The sequence below is a fragment of the Macrobrachium nipponense genome, chromosome 9 (assembly GCF_015104395.2).
Source record: "Macrobrachium nipponense isolate FS-2020 chromosome 9, ASM1510439v2, whole genome shotgun sequence".
In the NCBI taxonomy this organism is placed as follows: Eukaryota; Metazoa; Arthropoda; class Malacostraca; order Decapoda; family Palaemonidae; genus Macrobrachium; species Macrobrachium nipponense.
The window spans coordinates 83,611,156-83,631,284 of record NC_061110.1 but is presented as its reverse complement, the minus strand read 5'-3'; the positions used below and the strand labels follow the sequence as shown (position 1 = coordinate 83,631,284).

At 36.5% G+C, this 20,129-nt stretch overlaps 1 protein-coding gene across 1 annotated transcript; it reads right to left on the bottom strand.

The window, feature by feature from the left end:
- Window positions 1–98: 98 nt before the first annotated feature.
- LOC135218520 (uncharacterized) lies at window positions 99–2,665 on the bottom strand. Its single transcript, XM_064254885.1, has 2 exons — window positions 2,569–2,665; window positions 99–1,236 (listed from the first exon to the last, which is right to left on the bottom strand). Exons 1-2 carry the CDS (start codon window positions 2,578–2,580, stop codon window positions 406–408), a joined length of 843 nt encoding a protein of 280 aa, XP_064110955.1. The 5' UTR covers window positions 2,581–2,665; the 3' UTR covers window positions 99–405.
- Window positions 2,666–20,129: the final 17,464 nt, after the last annotated feature.

Below are 20,129 nucleotides of genomic sequence, written 5' to 3'. Positions count from 1 at the left end.
TAAATATTTTTATAAGTCATAATGCTCTCTGTCATCTTAGTTTGTGTAGGATTGCTCCATTTGGTATCAGAGGCATTGGGGGAAAATATACAACTAAATGAAAATAGAATTTATTAAAATCGATTTTAATATCACATTTTTTATACATTTTTATATGTATAGAGAAGTATTGAAAAAAAAATTAACCATAGCCAAAAGATGTCCATGTTCCGGTGATCAGTGATCAGTGATCAGTCCCGTCTGAATCAATGGATGTGATGTTAATCTACAAGAAGCCTTTTTAACACCTCATCTCAATGGGCCAGTTGTTGGTGGCATCAGTTCTTGTTTGATAAATTCAAGAAGAGGGGAGCTACAGAGAGATATCTAAGGCCTCTTGAAAATCCTTGTAGCTCTGAAGTCAGCTTAACCGAAGACAGTGTTAACTGGCAGAGTTCTGAAGGAGGGGAAAGCAGCAGTGTATGTGGTTGGGTAAGTGATTGGGAGGTTCTGGTAGGTGTAGGTTGTTGGTGCAAATGTTCCAGTGTTGACAGCTGGGTAAGCGAAACCAGTAACTCCAGTGTTTGTGGTCAAGAGCTGAGGATCAGCCTCTGGGTCAGCTGAGCGCTTGGCACGGGACACAGCCTCTCCCTTGGGGGTCTCAATCTTGGCACTGGACACAACAGGGTAAAGGTAAGGCATGTGGGTGGTGTATGGGCTAAGACCAGTGGTGAAAGGCCATGTTCCTACAAATGGAGTAACTCCAGCTGCACCAGCGTAAGGGATGGTCTGTGGGATGGTGTAAGGGCTGATAGCAGCAGGAAGGCCAGCATAATTGTAATTAAGGGTAGTTGGGATTGTAGCCAAAGTAGCTGGGATGGTGGCTGCTGGAGTAGAAATAGTGCCAAGTGTGCTTGGGAAGTTGATGGCTGGCTCGGGATCAGCAGAGCGCTTCTGGCGGGCAGCGGTTACCTCAGCAGGCTTGGCAGCTACCACAGTAGGAATGGAGAATGGATGATATCCATGAATTAAAGGAAGGCCAGTCTGCACCAATGGAGTGCTGGGAAGGCCACTCTTCAGCAATGGAGTGCCGGGAAGGGCAGCCTTTACCAATGGAATGCCAGCATAAGGATATGTTGCAGTGTAGGTGCTGATCACGCCACCATCAGCCTTGATCGTCGGGGTCAGCAGAGGTGAGCTGTAAGGCAAGATCAACTGGGGCTCAGCGGCCACCAGACCCAAAAGACACAGCACTGCCTGCAAGGAGAAACATAAATAAAGTTAGAATTATATATAAATAAATATACGATCAAGTGCAGTAATTAAGCAGTTCGTTTTATGACTCAACGTCGAAAAACTCCTTTAAATGGAAAGTAAATCTTGAAGATATTTATCGTAACAAACATAACCTTAAAATCCCACTGTCTTACAAGCCGATTCTTTGTAAGTACGAAATTATTATAATCAGTGAAATAACAAAGTACGGTGTGATGTGAGAGAAAGATCTTTTTGTTCAAGCATGTGAACAATATCCTAGTCATGAACATACTAATATCAAACAATTTTATCTTTAAAACGTTAGATATTATCTGAGAAATGATCTCGAAAATTGGCTGCTGAACGCACCCTGAGCCAGCATTACTTTACTAGTCTTTAACATCCTAATGGATTATAGGATGCTCTCCCAAAGGAAAGGTTCCCTTCGGCTCTCATTCTTCAGTTAACTCTTCCGTTCATTGATGAATTAAATGACCCCCCATCCCACTTTCGAAATCAGCTTCTAATATCACATCGATATGGTATGAAAAAAAAAAAAAAAAAAAAATTTCTCTCTCTCTCTCTCTCTCTCTCTCTCTCTCTCTCTCTCTCTCTCTCTCTCTCTCTCTCTCTTACTAAATACAAAAATAAATAAGCACAAATTGATTTTTATAGTAAGCTACAATTTTTAAGGGAAATTATCTTAAAATAGTTCGTATCCAGGGAGTTGTAAGTTGTTCATAAACCAGTCGCTGGTTTAACCAAGCATCAATAATACAAAGGTATAATTTAGGTACTTTCTTATTTTCTCTCGAGCCAAGTTTTCTGAACATCAGTTGCTAATGAATCTTCTCTTCGCGTTCAGGAAACATCATCTATGGACTTCATTTTTGAGCTGAAAATGATAAAGGATATTTTCTTGGTTCGCTTCATTTTCATCAAATTAGGGTCAATGACTCGAATGTAAAAACACGACGAAAATCGGCTTCTTATGAATGATTCAAGCAGACAAGAGCTGTATTCAGTTAACACGGCACAAAGTAATATTTGCTCGTCTTAGATGGTGGTGCTTAGCATCTTAGCAACGTGTTTTAAACATAAGAGGAAACGTAAATTTAAAAAAAAAAAGTTTAAGTGAGAGGAGGTAGAGATTGTATAAACTAGATTTTTCAGTATACATATAGTAGTGATATAAAAGCAGAGACAGTTCTTCAGTTTGTTAAGAACAGAGGAAGTTGACCATGAGCAAGCCCTTGGCAGAAACGAGAAAGAAATCAAAGTGCTGTATTGAACTTGAGTGTAAAGAGGAGTTCTCTCTCCTTCCATACTTACCAGAACCTTCATCTTGGTCTCGACTCAGCAGGACGATGCCGGTCTCAGGACAACAGCTCCTATATATACCCAGGTCTTCCTCGAAAACCGCCCCGCCCCTCGCTCGTGTCCACTGTCCTTTTTGGGGGGACCTAGTTCGCTCACCCCCCAATCTCATCCCCCCAAAAAGGTGCTGTAACGGGCTGATGGTCGCGGCAGATGTAGTGATTGAATAATTGAGGGTAATGAGGAGGAAATAAAGAGGCGGGTGAAATAGTTTGAAAGTGTTTTTGAAATAGAGAATATTGAATGCTAGCATTGATTATAAAAAGAATAGAAGTAAGTCCTTCATATAAGTATTTGGGAGTACTGCTTAAGGCAAATGATGCTATTTCCAAATAGTTGCACATGCACAAGACAGTGGTTTGATTTACAATCAGTTCAGAAAAAAAAAATATGATTTCGATAAGCTTAGAGACCTCCCTCACCTTTAAGTATTTGAATCTTCAAATAGCGATCAATTTTCTATTTTTGCTCTTAAAGTTCACGTCATTCCACCCTTTATATGATTTTAGTAAAGAAATGGATAGGGGTGTTTTCGTAATTCGCATAATTCTTACTATATTCACAATATGACCTTGAAATTGTAAATGAAACTGATCAGCATTTCTTGCAAGAACAATATTTTACTTTCAAGGACGCAAAACAAGTATTTGAAATTATTCCAATAAGAAGTAATACGGATTGTATAAGACACTTTGTCTGGACAATGAATTATTATGTGATTGTGAAAAATACAGTAACGCTTCAACATTACTACTTGTTCCAAAAAAAAGAGAAAAAATATTTAATAAAAGTTAGTGGTTTTAACCAAAAGTAAACAAGCTAAATTCAATCTTTTTTAACGAATCGTAAGTAACCCCGCCCCTTTGCCAATACCCACAGCCCATTAGGAATCTAGTCGCCTACCCCCGATCTACCCCCACCCCCTGTGTCATGCAAGATTCGCTCGTATAAATCTAAAGAAATATATTGAAACTGGTTCCCCAATCCCCTCCATCCTTCCCCCAAATCACCATTAAAAAAAGAAAAAAAAAAGGGCCATCATCTCCTACCTTTAACCGTGTAGGATGGGGTCCTGCGACCCCAGCTGGCATAACCTTTCGTTCAGGACTCCACCCAGGTCCTTGTTTTATAACATTCCGTCGTTGCTAGGTAGACGGAACCGGCAAAATCTACCGAGAGGAAAAAACGGCGTCGGATTTCCATTAGCAACGAAGCCAACGTCCCCATTTAGAAACTTCCGCTGTAGATTCCGAAATCTGTCTTACTTAGTGATTTCCTTATGGAAATTTAAGAGTTTTTCCGTTTGTATAATGGCTTTCAAATCACGAGGTAAAGAATTACGACTGGATAGGTGCGGACGTTTACCGGAAAATGTAGAACAAAAATGTAAGAGTATTACGACGTTGAAGAGAACGGTGCCGGTGATGGTCATCTTCTTCTTCTTTTTTCTGGAAAACGATGAGAATCTGATACCGTTTCAAATTGTCACCACTGAAGGATACTCCTCGTGATTTCAAGGCAAAGGATTTGACCAGTGACCTTTCCGAAGTAAAAAATGAGCAGATGGATTGACTGGTTAACTATTTATTTAATAATGATCAAGACTTTTCCTTCACAGACATGAGTGCACGTCAAGGTTGAGGATTACCATTTAATTTCAGGCTGGAGAAAATACTAAAATATCTTTAAGATTTTTTTGCTTATGGTGCAGTTTATCATTACCTCATTTTCTCAAATCTAGTACCTCGTAGTTCCCCCCAAAATATCAATTTATTATATATAGATATTAATATAAATTATAATATATATTATATATATTATAAATATATATACATATAGATATATATATATATAGATATATATATATATATATAAATATATATATATATATATATATATAGATATATATATATATATATATATATATACGTGTGTATGTGTATTATATATATACATATATATGTAAATATATATATTACTATATATATTTGCATGTACACATACACACACGTACATATATATATATATATATATAATATATATATATATATATATAATATATATGTATGTATATATATATATACTATATATATATATATATATATATATATGTATATATACACATATATCATATATTGTTTGCTTTTCAGCGATAAAAGACATTGTCTTCCCGTAATCTTTAATTTTAATTTATATTCATTTACCAATGGCATGATGAAAACAAGAAAAGCAAAAAAAATAAGAAGTAGTCTAGCCACGAGTGGGAAAAACGAAAGAAGGAAATAAATTCCGAGTTCTTCAATTAGGAGGAAAAATTGAACCTGAAATTTACCGATAAACAACAACAATAACAAAAAACAAATGAAGACGAACCCGAGATCCAAACTGTTCGTCGAGCAGTAAAATCGGAAGCAACAATACTCTTGGACAAAGATTAGCGCCCTTAATGCATTTCTCCAGATGAACCTTTGTTTATTGCCTGTCCGGGCAGTCAGTTCGCGTCCTCTCCATTACACCTTATCTCCGAAGCAATGTCCAACCGCAGAGTAAAGCAGTTTATTTTCGGTTTTAATTAGTAGCGTGTAGGGCGTCACATTACCCGTCTCTCTGAACATACTCGTATGTCAGGCGATACTCTGTGGTTGCATTGGTAGGGAATGAGTGTTACCTTTTGTCTTATAATTGTGCGAGATCTTAACCAGGAAAAGAGACAGACAGACAGACACAGACAGCCCAAATATGGTACGACTGTGAGGTCTTAATAAAATATATAGTTATTATAAATACTTGCCTTCTGAACTCTCCGCATTTGAGTCATGGCCAATTTGGCATAGAAAGGAATTAAATAAATCCTTATAAGTATTAGATTTCCATACGAAAGCTAGAGCAACGTACAATTTAATATCACTCACGAAAAAGAAAAAGAAAAAAGGAAAGAAGATAGGTTCAATAAACCGCCTTTTGAAAGTGTAAAGATGATACGAATCTATGGGGAAAAAAAAGCAAAATGAGAATTCCGAAGCTTGGCTGTAGAGGAAGAGAAGAGCAAAAATATATGCAGATATCCACGGTCTAGGTTTTAGATTACTCTATGCTATATATCAAGAGAATTCTCTCTCAAAATAAACATGCCAACAAAATGTGAATTTAGTCGCAATGTTGGAAAATCAATGCAACTTGCCTTATATTTTCGAAATTAGAATCTTATTCTGCGATTGTTGAAGTATTTCATGTAACCCATTTGGGAATTGGAATATGACCACTCTTAATATAAATAATCGTTTATGCATATACAAATATAAGCTTTGGCCTTGATTCGAAAGGTAAACATTGATAAAAAAAAAAAGTCATCTTAGAATTCAGTCAATTGCATCAAAATGAGTATCATGTTGATGGCTATATATACATTCATGCATCATTTATTGTTTTTTTTATGTTATACCTTTGATTTATGTATCCAGTGTGTACTTAACGCCAAGAGGGGAGTTTACGCTTTATCACCGACTTCGGGATTTATCACGCTGGAAAGTATTAAGATTGCGTTAATTCTTAGATTCGACTTAATCAACTCTATTTTTTGCAATAATAATAATCTGCATTAACGGCCCTATAAAGCTTCAGACGGACCAGTTATCTTCTTTTTTCACCCTAAACCCCCGATATATACCCCCTAAATATATATTATAATATATATATATATATATATCACCCTAACCCCCGATATATATCTATATATATATTATAATATATATATATCATATAATAGGTAATTTATAAATTATATATTATATTTATAGTATATATATATTGTTTCTTTATATATATTAATTAATTATAATATATATATATACAAATTTTTATAAATATATATATATATATAGTATATAGTATATAGTATACAGAACCACGAAAGTTTGGAACGTGATAAATGCGTCATACCTTTATATATATATATATATATATATATATATATATATATATATATATATATAGATATATATATATACATATATATATATATATATATATATATATTATATATATATATAACCAGCAAGAACAATTATTCTACGATAAAAGTAAAACTGTAAAACCGAAGTCGAAGAAAGTCGTTTAGTTTAAAAGAAGAAAAAAATGGATGAGTTTCGATAACTTGAGTTTTATTAACGGAAAGACTTCACTCGTATTGTAATTGTTCTCTCTCTCTCTCTCTCTCTCTCTCTCTCTCTCTCTCTTCTCTCTCTCTCTCTGTTATTGTATGTCAGTGAACGCTCTGTATATTTTCTTAAAATATTACAGGTTGAATAAGCATTGTAAAATGCAAATAAAGATTTTTATTTTTATTTGATTTGACACCCTCTCTCTCTCTCTCTCTCTCTCTCTCTCTTTTACACGAGTTCTATGTGCTAATCCCCTCGAGTCTGGTATAAACCGGTTTTATCCGATTCAATAGCAATTAATCATTCTTTCATCAAGGCCAAACAATGTTAAGATGAGCTCGAATCTTTATTTATCTTCCCCCAAGATTTTCCGAATCCCACTCACCTGTGTTTTATGAATATGCCAATTAGTTGTACTGGCTTTGTCTGGCATTCAGGAATAAATGGGCTAGAATTCTAAAGCGGTGGACAATTTTAGTGAATTTCTAAAGGCCTATTTTCAAAAATGGGCTTCTATGCACTAAAGATCCATCGGAAAGGAAAATAATATTCATTTGTGTAATTCGCATTTCAGGGGTAATTTAATTACAAATGAGGGAATTGGCTAAAGGGATATAGAACAGAATAACGGACTAATGACTGGCCAGCTGATCAGGCTCATTTGAAAACGAATTGCCTCATGGCATATTTATCATTTTTACGCCAGGAAGATAAACGGGTCGAAATCTTGAACACGCTCCATACTCTTCCATGAGTGAATGAAATGAAAATGCCGAGTAATTCAAGAATGTTTAACTATATTATGAGCTTACAGAAAAATGAACAGGAAAGACATAAGCAGAATTCTTGATTAATTTCTTATGCTTGCGTCCAAATGAGGGATGATTAGCAAATGTGATCAATATCATCCGTAGAACTGATCTACCAAAAACTCCTTATGATTCAATTATTCACGGTATTTTTCCGACTGGCTACTGATTTTTTCTTACTGAATTTTTCTGTCTGCCTCTGACTTTTAGCTTTTCATTTATATAACCGCTTTTGGAATAAACCTTTCAGGAAAATCATTGGTCCTCTTATAATCTAAATTATTGGTTTATATTTTTGATAAGTTTTGAAGATAAACTACAAAGATTGTATATAAGAAATTATTTCTTTATCTTAGTCTACACTGGTTTAATCTCATATCACATAGTTTCAATTGCTCTTCATGATACTTTCCATTCCATTCCTTATTCATTGGTTTTACAATACGGTTCGTACCAGCCGTCCACAGTGAACCAACTTTTGATAAACGAACTAACTTGAATATGGATGCAGATGAAAGTGATGGGAGGGGTCATAATACTTCCAGTTTTTGTAGATCATCTCAAAAAAAAATAAAAAAAGGATTAGTTTGCTAACTTCAGCGTCCGTTGCTAGGCAGATGACCGGGGATGTGCTATAACTCCGCTCAAGCGTTCTCCTGCGAAGTCTTCTAAAAAGTTTCATTTTCAATTATGAATTTTGAAAAACAGGTTCATTTTGTTCATTTTTTTTTTAATTTGTGCACATCGTCAAACTGAAAGCTCATGTTTTCCGTGTGTCAAATATTTTTCTTCCAACTTTCAAAATGGGTTTTAACCGTTTCCATCACTTATCCTTGAAGGATCTGTCGGGACTTGAATTCTTACCTTCTATAACTGAAGGAACATCTTTAAGGAACAAAAAAAAAATGAAGACGACTCACTTTTGCTTGTGTTCAAGACTTCGTTCTCTTGTAAATTTAGAGCTCAAGAATTTTCTTGCTTAAAACTCGACGTTAAAAATATAGGAGTAACTTTTTTTTTTTTTTTTTTTTTTTGCTCCCTTAGCCATATATAAATTTGTCTTCGCGTGCTTAAAGTTACCCAGAGGCGATCTGGAAACGAAAAGAAAACGAGTCGAAAAGAAAACGAGACGACAAGTATTGGAAGAACGAGAGCAATGCTGGACACCGAGGAGCCACACCCCAATTCAAGGTCAGAGCAACGTCTTTCGAGTGCTCCGGTCCACTCGGTAACAGATGAGCAGTTGGAGCTTTTTTTTTTCTTTTATGGGGGTTGGGGGATGGAGACTATCATAGTATAGTAGTGGCAGGATGGAAGGGGGAAAGGGGGACAGCAGATGTGGTCATAGTTTGGTAATGGAAAACGGTAAGCACGTTCGACCGAGAGAGAGTATGGTCTTGAAGCCACGGTCTAGACCGTGCTTAATTCTAGACCGTGCTTGAAGGATTCATAGAGTGGGAGGTATTTGCTGACATTTAGCGATGAATTAGTTATTTAAATCAATTAACACAATACCTAAACCTACTCCCTGCTCTCAAAATCCATGACATGTTAACGTAACTTAAGAGTGTCATTGCCAAGCTCTTCTTCTCAATTGAATGAGGTTTTGAAATAACAGTTCAGCGCACAACAGGTGCTGTTGAGGTTCAAGGCCAAATGCATTATCTTTTTATAGACTTGTTGCCATCTCTCTCTCTCTCTCTCTCTCTCTCTCTCTCTCTCTCTCTCTCTCTCTCTCTCTTGTGAAATTCATTACCCGTTTGATTACATACTGTCAAGCTACTAGGTTTTTAGCATGCGCTGCACTTCAAGAAATAATAGAATTAGTTAACATTAGTGGATAACATTTCATAAACAGACCTGAGAGATATTACGCGTAGAATTACGTGGGTTTTCGGTTCCGAAAATACACCAGTGACATTCTTCATTTGTTAAAGTGAAAATGCAAGCAATTCTTGCGTAGGCCTACCATCATCGAAGCCCAAAACTTCTACATTTATTCTGATGACCATCGCAGGTTATCAGGACCAAGAAACGTGACTATAAATACGATCGACTTCCATCAAATTTACATCTAAGAAGTTATGGAGGTGACCACAAGGACACCGAGGCTAAATGTGTGACACTGAGGGCGTGGTTCTGAGCCAGAATAAGAGGACCTATGTAAGATTGCGGGGATTGTTCTCAGTTCTGGATAAGAACTTTATTTCGATAACTAAAGCATTTCCTTCATATTTGCTGGTTGATTCGATATCGGAAAGGCATGTTATTAGTTTTCTTCTATTCTTTATTCTGTTCTATCTATTTATTTATTTATTTATTTATCTATTTATTTATTTATTTACTTTAAGTCTCCTTGGGACACCTCAATCAGAAAACGCGATTTCATTGTCTCTTCCTAAAAGGATTCATTATCTTCAGTAAGAGAGCTACAAAGACCAATGTCCCTATCGGTTTCGTTTGAGAGAGAGAGAGAGAGAGAGAGAGAGAGAGAGAGAGACTTACGTAAGTTTGTAGCCATAGGAAAGGTCAATACTCTCTTCCAAGAGCGTGCAGTAGACGCAGTTGGTTTCTGAACAACCTGAGGTCTATTAATAGACGTGCTTAGGAACAATGGGTGGAGCAGCTTACCACTTAGGTAATCACCGAGTTTCTATTTGAAATGTAGGCTGTAAACCTTTATTATTTATTTAGTGTAGCTTTGTGGTTCCATAACTAGAAGAGAAAGAGAGAGAGAGAGAGGCTTCGTACTATTTATAAAGAGGTCGCAATGAGCTTTACAAGCGTGTAATACCAGTACTGCTATTTAACATTATCTGCTTTTAAAAACTCAGTTACGCTTCGCATCTCCTGCCTTTCGGAAGAGTCTCTTTGTCTTGCTTGAGTCCTTGAACTAGCAGAGAAGGGAAAAGTCACGTGACCACCTGTCCTTAGGCAAAGACCATAGGGACGAACTTTTTGCCCCTTTGCATCCAAGACCTGGAAGAAAAGGGAAAAGATCCGAAGTAAGTGAGAGGTTAAGAGTAAAAAGATGTCCTTAATTTCCAAAGGTTTAGAAATATATCGATGAGAATGTTCCTGTTGCGATAAATGTTTACTAATATATTTTTTAGAAACTGTTTTGTTGTTAGATACTACACTTAGTAGTCCATTCTTAAACAGCAGAGTAAGATTAATCAGAAGTTACTAACACCGTTTACTGGTGAAATGTAGTACCATTGCACATGCGCAGTTTACCTCGACCGACCTCCATGAGTTTTTGCAAGTCGCTGATAAAAATAGCTTTAACGGTGCCTCGCAAGCAGGATATGTGGAAAAGAAAATGTAGTATTATGTTGTCTTAAACCAAAAAAAACAAAGTAGACACAACATTATCCTTTAAAGTAATTCACATTATTTATGATACTCTGTGTGGAAGATTCGTTTCCTTGTAAGGACCTTGACAAATACGAAAATATTTACAAATTTTTTGTAGAATTATCTATGGATTCGGTATCAGTGTGTTTTGCTGTTCCAGCAAGCCATTGTTTAGACATTTTGTATATATGTATATTTTTTTTAATTCAATAAGAATTATTCTTATGTATATTCCAAAGCCTCCAGTGCAACACCCAATATCTTGACCTTCAGTCTACCGAGAACAAAAATTAAAAAGTTTTAAATGACTCCGAACAGAAGTCGTTCTGTTGCTGGGTGTCGCGTCCCTCCAAAAGTGATTCTTGCAGACGGTAACCGTTTTTTGCCTCCACGTAGCTAGAATACTGGTTTTTTCTCGTGTTAACCTTGGATAACTAAACAGAGCATCTTCTCTTTCTGGTTCTTGCTGGTGAAGCCAGTTTTTGCATTTAGTTTCATCTTCTCCTCGGTTTTCACTTTAACCTGTGATTCACTCGTTTTTTTTTAAGTTTCATTGTACGTCTAGGTATCTGGAATCTTCAGCATCTCATTTGCTCAAATTTCCAATCTAAACCGAACGTATTTTTACGGCTAAGTAAGAAGAAGAAGGTGTATTCTAATCAATAGGATCTTTAGACGTATGATATGAAAGTTCATTCCTACGATTCCGCAGAAAATCGACAAAATAACAACACAGGTCTCTAAGTGCGTCACATCCATTTCCCTTGTCCCGTTAGTCTCTGCCTCCATAGGGCTTATGAAGTGGCCCAGAATCTTTTTATTCCTTTTTCCTTCTCTCTCTCTCTCTCTCTCTTGAGACACAAAATATTTTGATGAATAAAACAAATTGTGTTTCATGCTCTCCAATTTCTGACCAGGTGAAAAAAATAGGTATATATAGCCTACCACGCACATGCATGAGCTGGTACACTAAAACTACATAAAATCCTGCTCTCTCTCAATTTTTCTAGTTATAAAAACTGCAAAGAATCTACAAAGGCCTTATTGTAGACCACACACCAATGACATCTCGGAAATTGTTCTGATTCATTCTTCCCACGTGTCTGCATGGATTTTGTTTTTATGGTACAGATGTTGAGGAAAGAAACTTGTAGTGAACCTTAGTTCATTAATTGTTCCGCGTAATCCAATTTTTGCCATAATCAGGTGGTTCCAGAGAAGTTTAAACTTTAGGTTCATCTTTTTTTTTTTTCACTTCCACTTCATAACTTCTAACACTAAAAGTTTGGACGATGAAGCAGGTTGCGTTGATAACACCCACAATATCCTCATAGCTTCGAAGAGAGGTTTGTTCCCGAGTTAACTTTATTCGTTATTTGACTTTGCAAGCCATTCTTTATTGATACTTAATATCTCAATAAACATTTTTGCATCTACAGCAGAAAATGGTACTACATCTCATCTCCTCCTTGTTCGAGAGGGGGTGCTACCGGTTTTATCTCTGGGATTTATATGTGCCAGTTTTGGACAGCTCCGTGTATCTCAAAAGTTAATTCAGTTAAGTAAAAGTAATGCTTTTATCATGTTTTGCTAGTTCTCGATTCCCCGGTTTTCTTGTTCTCTTCTCAAAATACTGCCCTTGTATTTAGGACACTTAATGATCATACGGTTAAATTTAAGAGCAATAAATTATCAACTAAATACAGTAGTGTCATTGGATGGGTGTTCCCCAGCAAAGTATATTTTCTGCTCTTTTCCCGCTTTGACTGCAATTATCCTTAAATAAGCGCAAGCAAAAGAGAAATAGAACGAGCAAGGAGCCGTTTCAAAGACAAATCCATACTACTACTACTACTACTACTACTACTACTACTACTACTACTACTACTACTACTCACTGGTGCTACATCCCTCTTTCATGCTCCAATTTATTTTATTATTATCAAACCAGTTACCATGACCAATATATATGAGCAGTGTCCTCATCCGTTTCTCTTTGTCTACTGCATCACTTCTGTTTCCGATCCTGATTACGTCGGGCTCATCCTACGTAAAACTAGCAAATGGAAAAGCAGTATTGATTCTTTTCTTATTTAAATAAAAATACAAGATAATGATTGAAAACACCCTTTGAAACAAGGTCAAGAGGAACTTTATGAAAACTCTACTGTATTTTTATACCAATTATGGCAGTATTCAATTCTCATAAATGGGACACGAAACTTGGTGCCTTTGACTAGCAAGTTCGAAATTTCCTCCATTTGGAAATGGTTGAAGTTGGAAGTCTTTTACTGGCGTGATTCAAAGAAAAGTTTAACGCAAGTTTTCTTGAGATTCACTAGTGATCTCTATTTGACTTTATATTGCCAATGATTCACCATATACTATTTTCGCATAATGAACTCTGGAAGTTTAGGACAGCACTCCCTTACGATACATATTTCAAGCGATGCCATTAAAAGTTTGCTAGAGAAAAGTAAGTTATTAAACTTCGCAAACGAAGTTCGTGTTCTCTTGAAGACTTTGTCAGCAGCATCTCGGTGATCAAAGTATTATATACAATTATTGCGTGGTCGAAAAATTATATTAATAAACGATGTCTTCGTGCTGCAGTCTACTTTACATTTACCACACGGTGTTTAACACTGGCACCTCGCAGTAGGTGAGTCTAAGGTGACGCGTAGACAACAAACCAAAGTAGCACAGACTTACGTGAATTTTTCACTTATGTTAGTTAAAGACGTTAATAGATAGAGAAAAATATATATTTTGGAATACGAAGAAACATGAAGCGTAAATGTTAAGGGAATACAAAAACGGGTAGGTTTTAAAAAGACTCTCCCTGTATCACTAGCTTTTAGGCTTAGTTCCCAGATTAGTTGGTAACACTAGGCTCGCAAGTGACTACGTCACACATTGAAACAATTAATTTAATTGTGGTCAGTCGTACCACCAATGTCACGCAAGAGTTGGCAGCAATATGGTCAACAGAGCTTAAGAAGTGACAGAATTATAGATATCAATAGCGGACTTTCAGTTTCCATTTGCTGTACCTTTCACTGATGTGATTCAAAGAAAAATTTAACGCAAGTTTTCTTGAGATTCACTAGTGATCTCTATTTGACTTTATATTCCCAATGATTCACCATATACTATTTTCGCATAACGAACTTTGGCAGTTTTTATATCAGCTTATCCAGGAAAAATACATATATCTCTTACTGAAATATCTCATTGTAACGCACATATTGCATTATCGCTTTAGTCACAAGTCAGTTCAAGAACGGAAAATTGTACGAGAAATTTCGAGAACTGACGAGATTGCTGAAAGATGAAATTGATTTTTAGTGAACTATTGGACAGAACTAAAAGGGTAAAATTATGTATTTAGTTCAGATTTAGATTTTTCCTTATTGGTAAAGGAAGCTTTAAATGAAAAGAGAATGAAACAAAAACAGAGTTCACGGGCTTTTAAACCTCACACGCTAATACTAATCTCTCAGCTTTGTACCGTTTTCTCCGGTGATAGTTTGATATAAATCGTATACTTAGAAGGGATCTAATATTTCAAATACCAAGCGAAGAAGTGAAAGGAAAAGGGAGTATATATGATATATTTCCGCCAAAAAAAAATGACCTTGATCAAAGTCCTTTTTCAGTGACAAAACAAAAATAAACATCAAGTGCTGAGCAAACGACAACTCATTGAGTTATTATCTCCGCTACTGGAACTCGCAATAAAGGAAGCTTATATAGCTATTAGTCACTGGTAATATATATATCTATATCAGTCACGGACAGGAAGCAGCAGATGGTGAAGAAAGATCGACGTAGAGATCGCGCGCGTAGTTACTTGTCAGCCTTTCGTTATTGATGACGGTGCAAAATAACGGTTAATTTGAACACTAAGCTACGTCACAGGCCTGTACCGAGGGAGGGGGGAAGGGTCAGGTGGATCGAACGAACCCCTCCCCCCAAAAAAAATTTCTGGAAGTCTATATTTTCTGTGACTATCCTTTTCATTGAACTGTACTTACAAAGTAATAAATAACAATACACACTCTTTACAATATTTATTAATCATTGTCTATTGTTAAGTCAAAGTATGTAAAATAACAACAAATAAAGTAAAATGCATGTTATTGTTAACATATTAAATGAATCAATCGATAAGTAAAATCCTGTTAACCAAAGTCAGTACTTTGAATAACATCTAATCGGGTAGAAGGGCATAGACCACATACCCAATTTTTCCTCTTAATATAACTAAAACAAAATTTTCAAGATATATATGCAATGACATATATAGAAGAACATGCGCCGCGCCCCCCCCCCCCCCCCCATTGCATTTCAGGTGAAGATTCACTTTCTACTATAGTAGATTCACATCAACCGTGCATCTGATGTCTAGGCCAGTCCCTTACGACGCTCCTGATTGGCTGTTGATAAACCAATCACAGGACTGGAAACTCTCAGCCTCTCTCGAGAGTTCACATAAGCAGGGTCCACCTCTCCTGAGGTATACTTTGGAAAGGCGTATCCCTCAGGAGAGGTGGAACATACATCCTGCTTATGTGAACGCTCGAGAGAGACTTCCAGCCCTATGATTGGCTTATCAACAGCCAATCAGGAGCGTCGTAAGGGACTGGCCTAGACATCAGATGCATGGTTGGTGTTAATCTACAATAGATATTGTAGTTACAGTCCTTTACTTTCAATTCCCCTCTTGAAATCCTTCTCAGCTAACCTCAGTCCTTACGGAAATCGACAATTTTGGTGAAAATCTCATTTTCCCGAGAAAGAATGGCTATTGAAACCCAACAATGTCACCTCGACCGCGCTAGCGTAAAGGCCTATGATTAGTTTCTCGGAAATGTCTGCGAACTTCCGACTCCGCCCTCTATGTGCAACCTCCCACCACCGTTTCATTATCAGACACTGTTAGAAGAGGGTGAAGACAGACGTGCGTTTCGATACTGAAATATATTGCAATTTGTATTTCACCTCACTCGTAGGATAGATTCGGTTGTGCTATTCTATTAATAAGTTTTAGCTGTACCTGCATTAAAGCTAAAAACTGTTCATTTCGAAAGCAAAGCGTTGAATAGACCATATAAATTCTCGCCCAGAAAAAAGAATAGCACGAGGATAAGAAATGTTTAATAAGATTCCCAATGAAACCATATAAATTATTACCCAGAAAAAAAATAACGCAAGAGAAAAACAAAGTATCAATATGATTCACAATATTTGTTTTCCTCTGAAAAGCAAATTAGCTTCTTATCTCGTCTTCACTAAAGTCGGAATTACGAAACATTTCTCAGCATCTTAAATTAACCTTGAAGATAATATAATAAATAATCAGTTATTATGCGTGTTGTCCGTTTCTTTATTTCAATGATAGGGGGCCAATAATGACTTTGTAGTCACTAGAAAATATATTTATACGTAGAATGTAAAGTATATACATCGCCCTCAGTAATGTGTATTTCTTATGTGCGCGTGTGTGTGTAATTTGTATGTCTTTTGTTATCTTTTTTATGCTCTTCTCTCTTTCAATAAAAGGTCTTTCTGTGGTTCTACTCAGCGGGAGCTTGATTTGGCGAGTGAATTGTTCCATAAAAAATGTGCATCTTATATGAATAATTATTCATTATAATAATTGCCTATTAACATGAGTAACGCTACCAACTTCGGTAACAATAGTAGCAGTGGTAGCCGTAGTACTAGTAGTGGTGGTAGCTGAATTAGTAGCAGAAATGTCGTTGTCGCATGAACGTCCATAGAGATTATAAGATGAAACCTCTCTTCTCTTATTAAATGTGAAACGATTATTTGAATATCTCTTATCTTTTATTTAATGAATCCATGAGGTTACATTGCATTTTTGTGTAACATCGATATATGTTAAGAATATTTTAGATTTATTCATAACGAGAAGACGGAAGACACACACCTTGGCTCTTCAAACCAAGCTCGGTTAAAGTAACAAGGAGTTTGTTGTTGGGTGAATGATTTGTGAAAAACGGGGGAAGGTAACGAATTCCCATTCCGGAAGCAAGTGGTATGAAGAAGAAATAAAACCGGCTTGCAGTATCTTTAGTGTCCAGAGGCTTAAAGTAGGCAGAAATGCGAAGATAATGGGGGGTAAAATTATCTAGAAGCTCTCGAGAGCCGTTTCCAAAGCAATATTACTGGAACTAGTTGGAGCAGACTTAGGTCGGAGGTCTTCTGTCAGAGTTACATTAAATACAGCTTGGGAGTAGAGGCCAGGTCACTGATTAGACTGAAAGCCTAAAAACTAAGCATGTGTGAAGAACCACCATAGTTTTGTGAACAGTACGCCCTGTAAGAGTACGTGAATCTTACATAGAACTGAAAAGACGTAGCTGTGTCACCTCACGAGCAAATCCATTTTATTTATTTACTTTTAAGCTCAAGAAGATGATAGATATACGAGGTTCTGTTATCAGATATACAACCCCCGACTATGAAGGGTCAAGAGAGTATAAGATAAACAGAACACTGTAATGAACCACGTGTTGATAACTTAGAAATAACTATCTGGATTGGCGATGAATAACTGTACAAAATTAAATGATAAGAACAACCCTCTAAAGAGGTTGAATGACAGAATTACCTGCACATGCATTTTATGACAAAAAAAAAGAGAGAAGAAGAAGAGCGCTTAGTCAGGTGCCTTGTAAGGACTCACTCAAACACGGAAAACAGAAAGCAGATTTCACCTGATAAAACTGCTATACGCTATTCTAGGTCACTGAGCTCAAAACCGTATAGAATATCTATACAGAAAGATAATAATTTAATGTCCCTCAATTCTCTGTTCATATCATTAATCTGTCACAACTGATGTGAAATATGTAAAATCAAATTGTCTTGAAACCCTAGTGGTTTTGTGAAACAGCAGGAGAGAAAAATTATATCCAGGTTACAGATATTTTCCGTATCATTGTAATCAAGTGCAATTCTACTGCGCAATTTTCTTGCTTTATTTAATTATTGATAGGCCTACATATATAGATGGAGAGTAGTGTTTTATAGGTTAGTAAAAGCGGTGTTTAATCCTTAAGTCTTCTGGTGTAATATCAGAGTGGAATTCGAGTGGAAGAAGGATAAGGCAATGAATGAACGAATAATTTTACGGGTGTACTTGCTGTTGATGAGCCTTCTGTGTGATCATATAATGTAGCTGTGTTGCGGAATTTTTCAGCTCATGGTAATCCCTGTTTCGGCAGTTAAAAGATGGACATACATATATAGATGGAGAGTAGTGTTTTATAGTTAGTAAAAGCGGTGTTTAATCCTTAAGTCTTCTGGTGTAATATCAGAGTGGAATTCAAGTGGAAGAAGGATAAGGAAATGAATGAACAAATAATTTTACGGGTGTACTACTTGCTGTTGATAGGCCTTCTGCGTAATCGTATAATGTAGCTCTGTGTTGGGGAATTTTTCTGCTCATGGCAATCCCTGTTTCAGCAGTTAAAAGATGGACATGGCAGTGATTGCTGTCTTACTTATTTCTGGAGCCACTTTCTGTAAGGGCAAACTATGATGTGGTATATATATATATATATATATATATATATATATATATATATATGTATGTGTGTGTGTGTGTGTGTGTGTGTGTGTGTGTGTGTGTGTGTGTCTGTGTGTAGAGGAAGTCTGATGAGTTCAATATTCATTCAAAATTAACTTAACAATACCTCAAGAGCCAGCTCAGGATCTCAAACGTGATACTTCCAGGGTAAGATTGCAAACACTTAAATATCATTTGCATGTTGACTATTAAGCATTATTGCTAATTAATTATAGAATATATACTGTCATTACCATGAAATCTTAAAGGTGGTTATGAATAGCTAACAAAAGAATCTGGAGGTTTCTGTAGACAGGGAGAAAATCATTGCTGCATCCTTGAACAAGTTGTGGAAATTGTTGTTAGTATTATTAATTATTATTATTATTATTATTATTATTATTATGATTATTATTATTTTATTATTATTATTATTAGTTATTATTATTATTATTATTATTATTATTATTGTTATTATTATTGTTGTTGTTGTTGTTGTTGTTGTTGTTGTTATTATTTTTTTTTCTCTCTATCACAGTCCTCCAATTCGACTGGGTGGTATTTATAGTGTGGGGTTCCGGGTTGCATCCTGCCTCCTTAGGAGTCCATCACTTTTCTTACTATGTGTGCCGTTTCTAGGATCACACTCTTCTGCATGAGTCCTGGAGCTACTTCAGCCTCTAGTTTTTCTAGATTCCTTTTCAGGGATCTTGGGATGGTGCCTAGTGCTCCTATGATTATGGGTATGATTTCCACTGGCATATCCCATATCCTTCTTATTTCTATTTTCAGGTCTTGATACTTATCCATTTTTCCCTCTCTTTCTCTTCAACTCTGGTGTCCCATGGTATTGCGACATCAATGAGTGATACTTTCTTCTTGACTTTGTCAATCAACGTCACGTCTGGTCTGTTTGCACGTATCACCCTATCCGTTCTGATACCATAGTCCCAGAGGATCTTTGCCTGATCTTTTCGTTTTCTATCACTCCCTCAGGTTGGTGCTCGTACCACTTATTACTGCAAGGTAACTGATGTTTCTTGCACAGGCTCCAGTGGAGGGCTTTTGCCACTGAATCATGCCTCTTTTTGTACTGGTTCTGTGCAAGTGCCGGGCATTCGCTTGCTATGTGGTTTATGGTTTCATTTTTCGTATTGCACTTCCTTCATATGAGAGAGATGTTATTTCCGTCTATCGTTCTTTGAACATATTTGGTTCTTAGGGCCTGATCTTGTGTCGCTGTTATCATTCCTTCAGTTTCCTTCTTTAGCTCTCCCCTCTGTAGCCATTGCCATGTGTCATCGCTGGCTAGTTCTTTAGTCTGTCTCATGTATTGTCCGTGCATTGGTTTGTTGTGCCAGTCCTCTGTTCTGTCTGTCATTCTCCTGTCTCTGTATATTTTTGAGTCTTCGTCTACTTTTATTAGTCCTTCTTCCCATGCACTCTTTAGCCACTCGTCTTCACTGGTTTTCAGATATTGCCCCAGTGCTCTGTTCTCGATGTTGACGCAGTCCTCTATACTTAGTAGTCCTCTCCCTCCTTCCTTTCGTGTTATGTATAGTCTGTCCGTATTTGCTCTTGGGTGTAGTG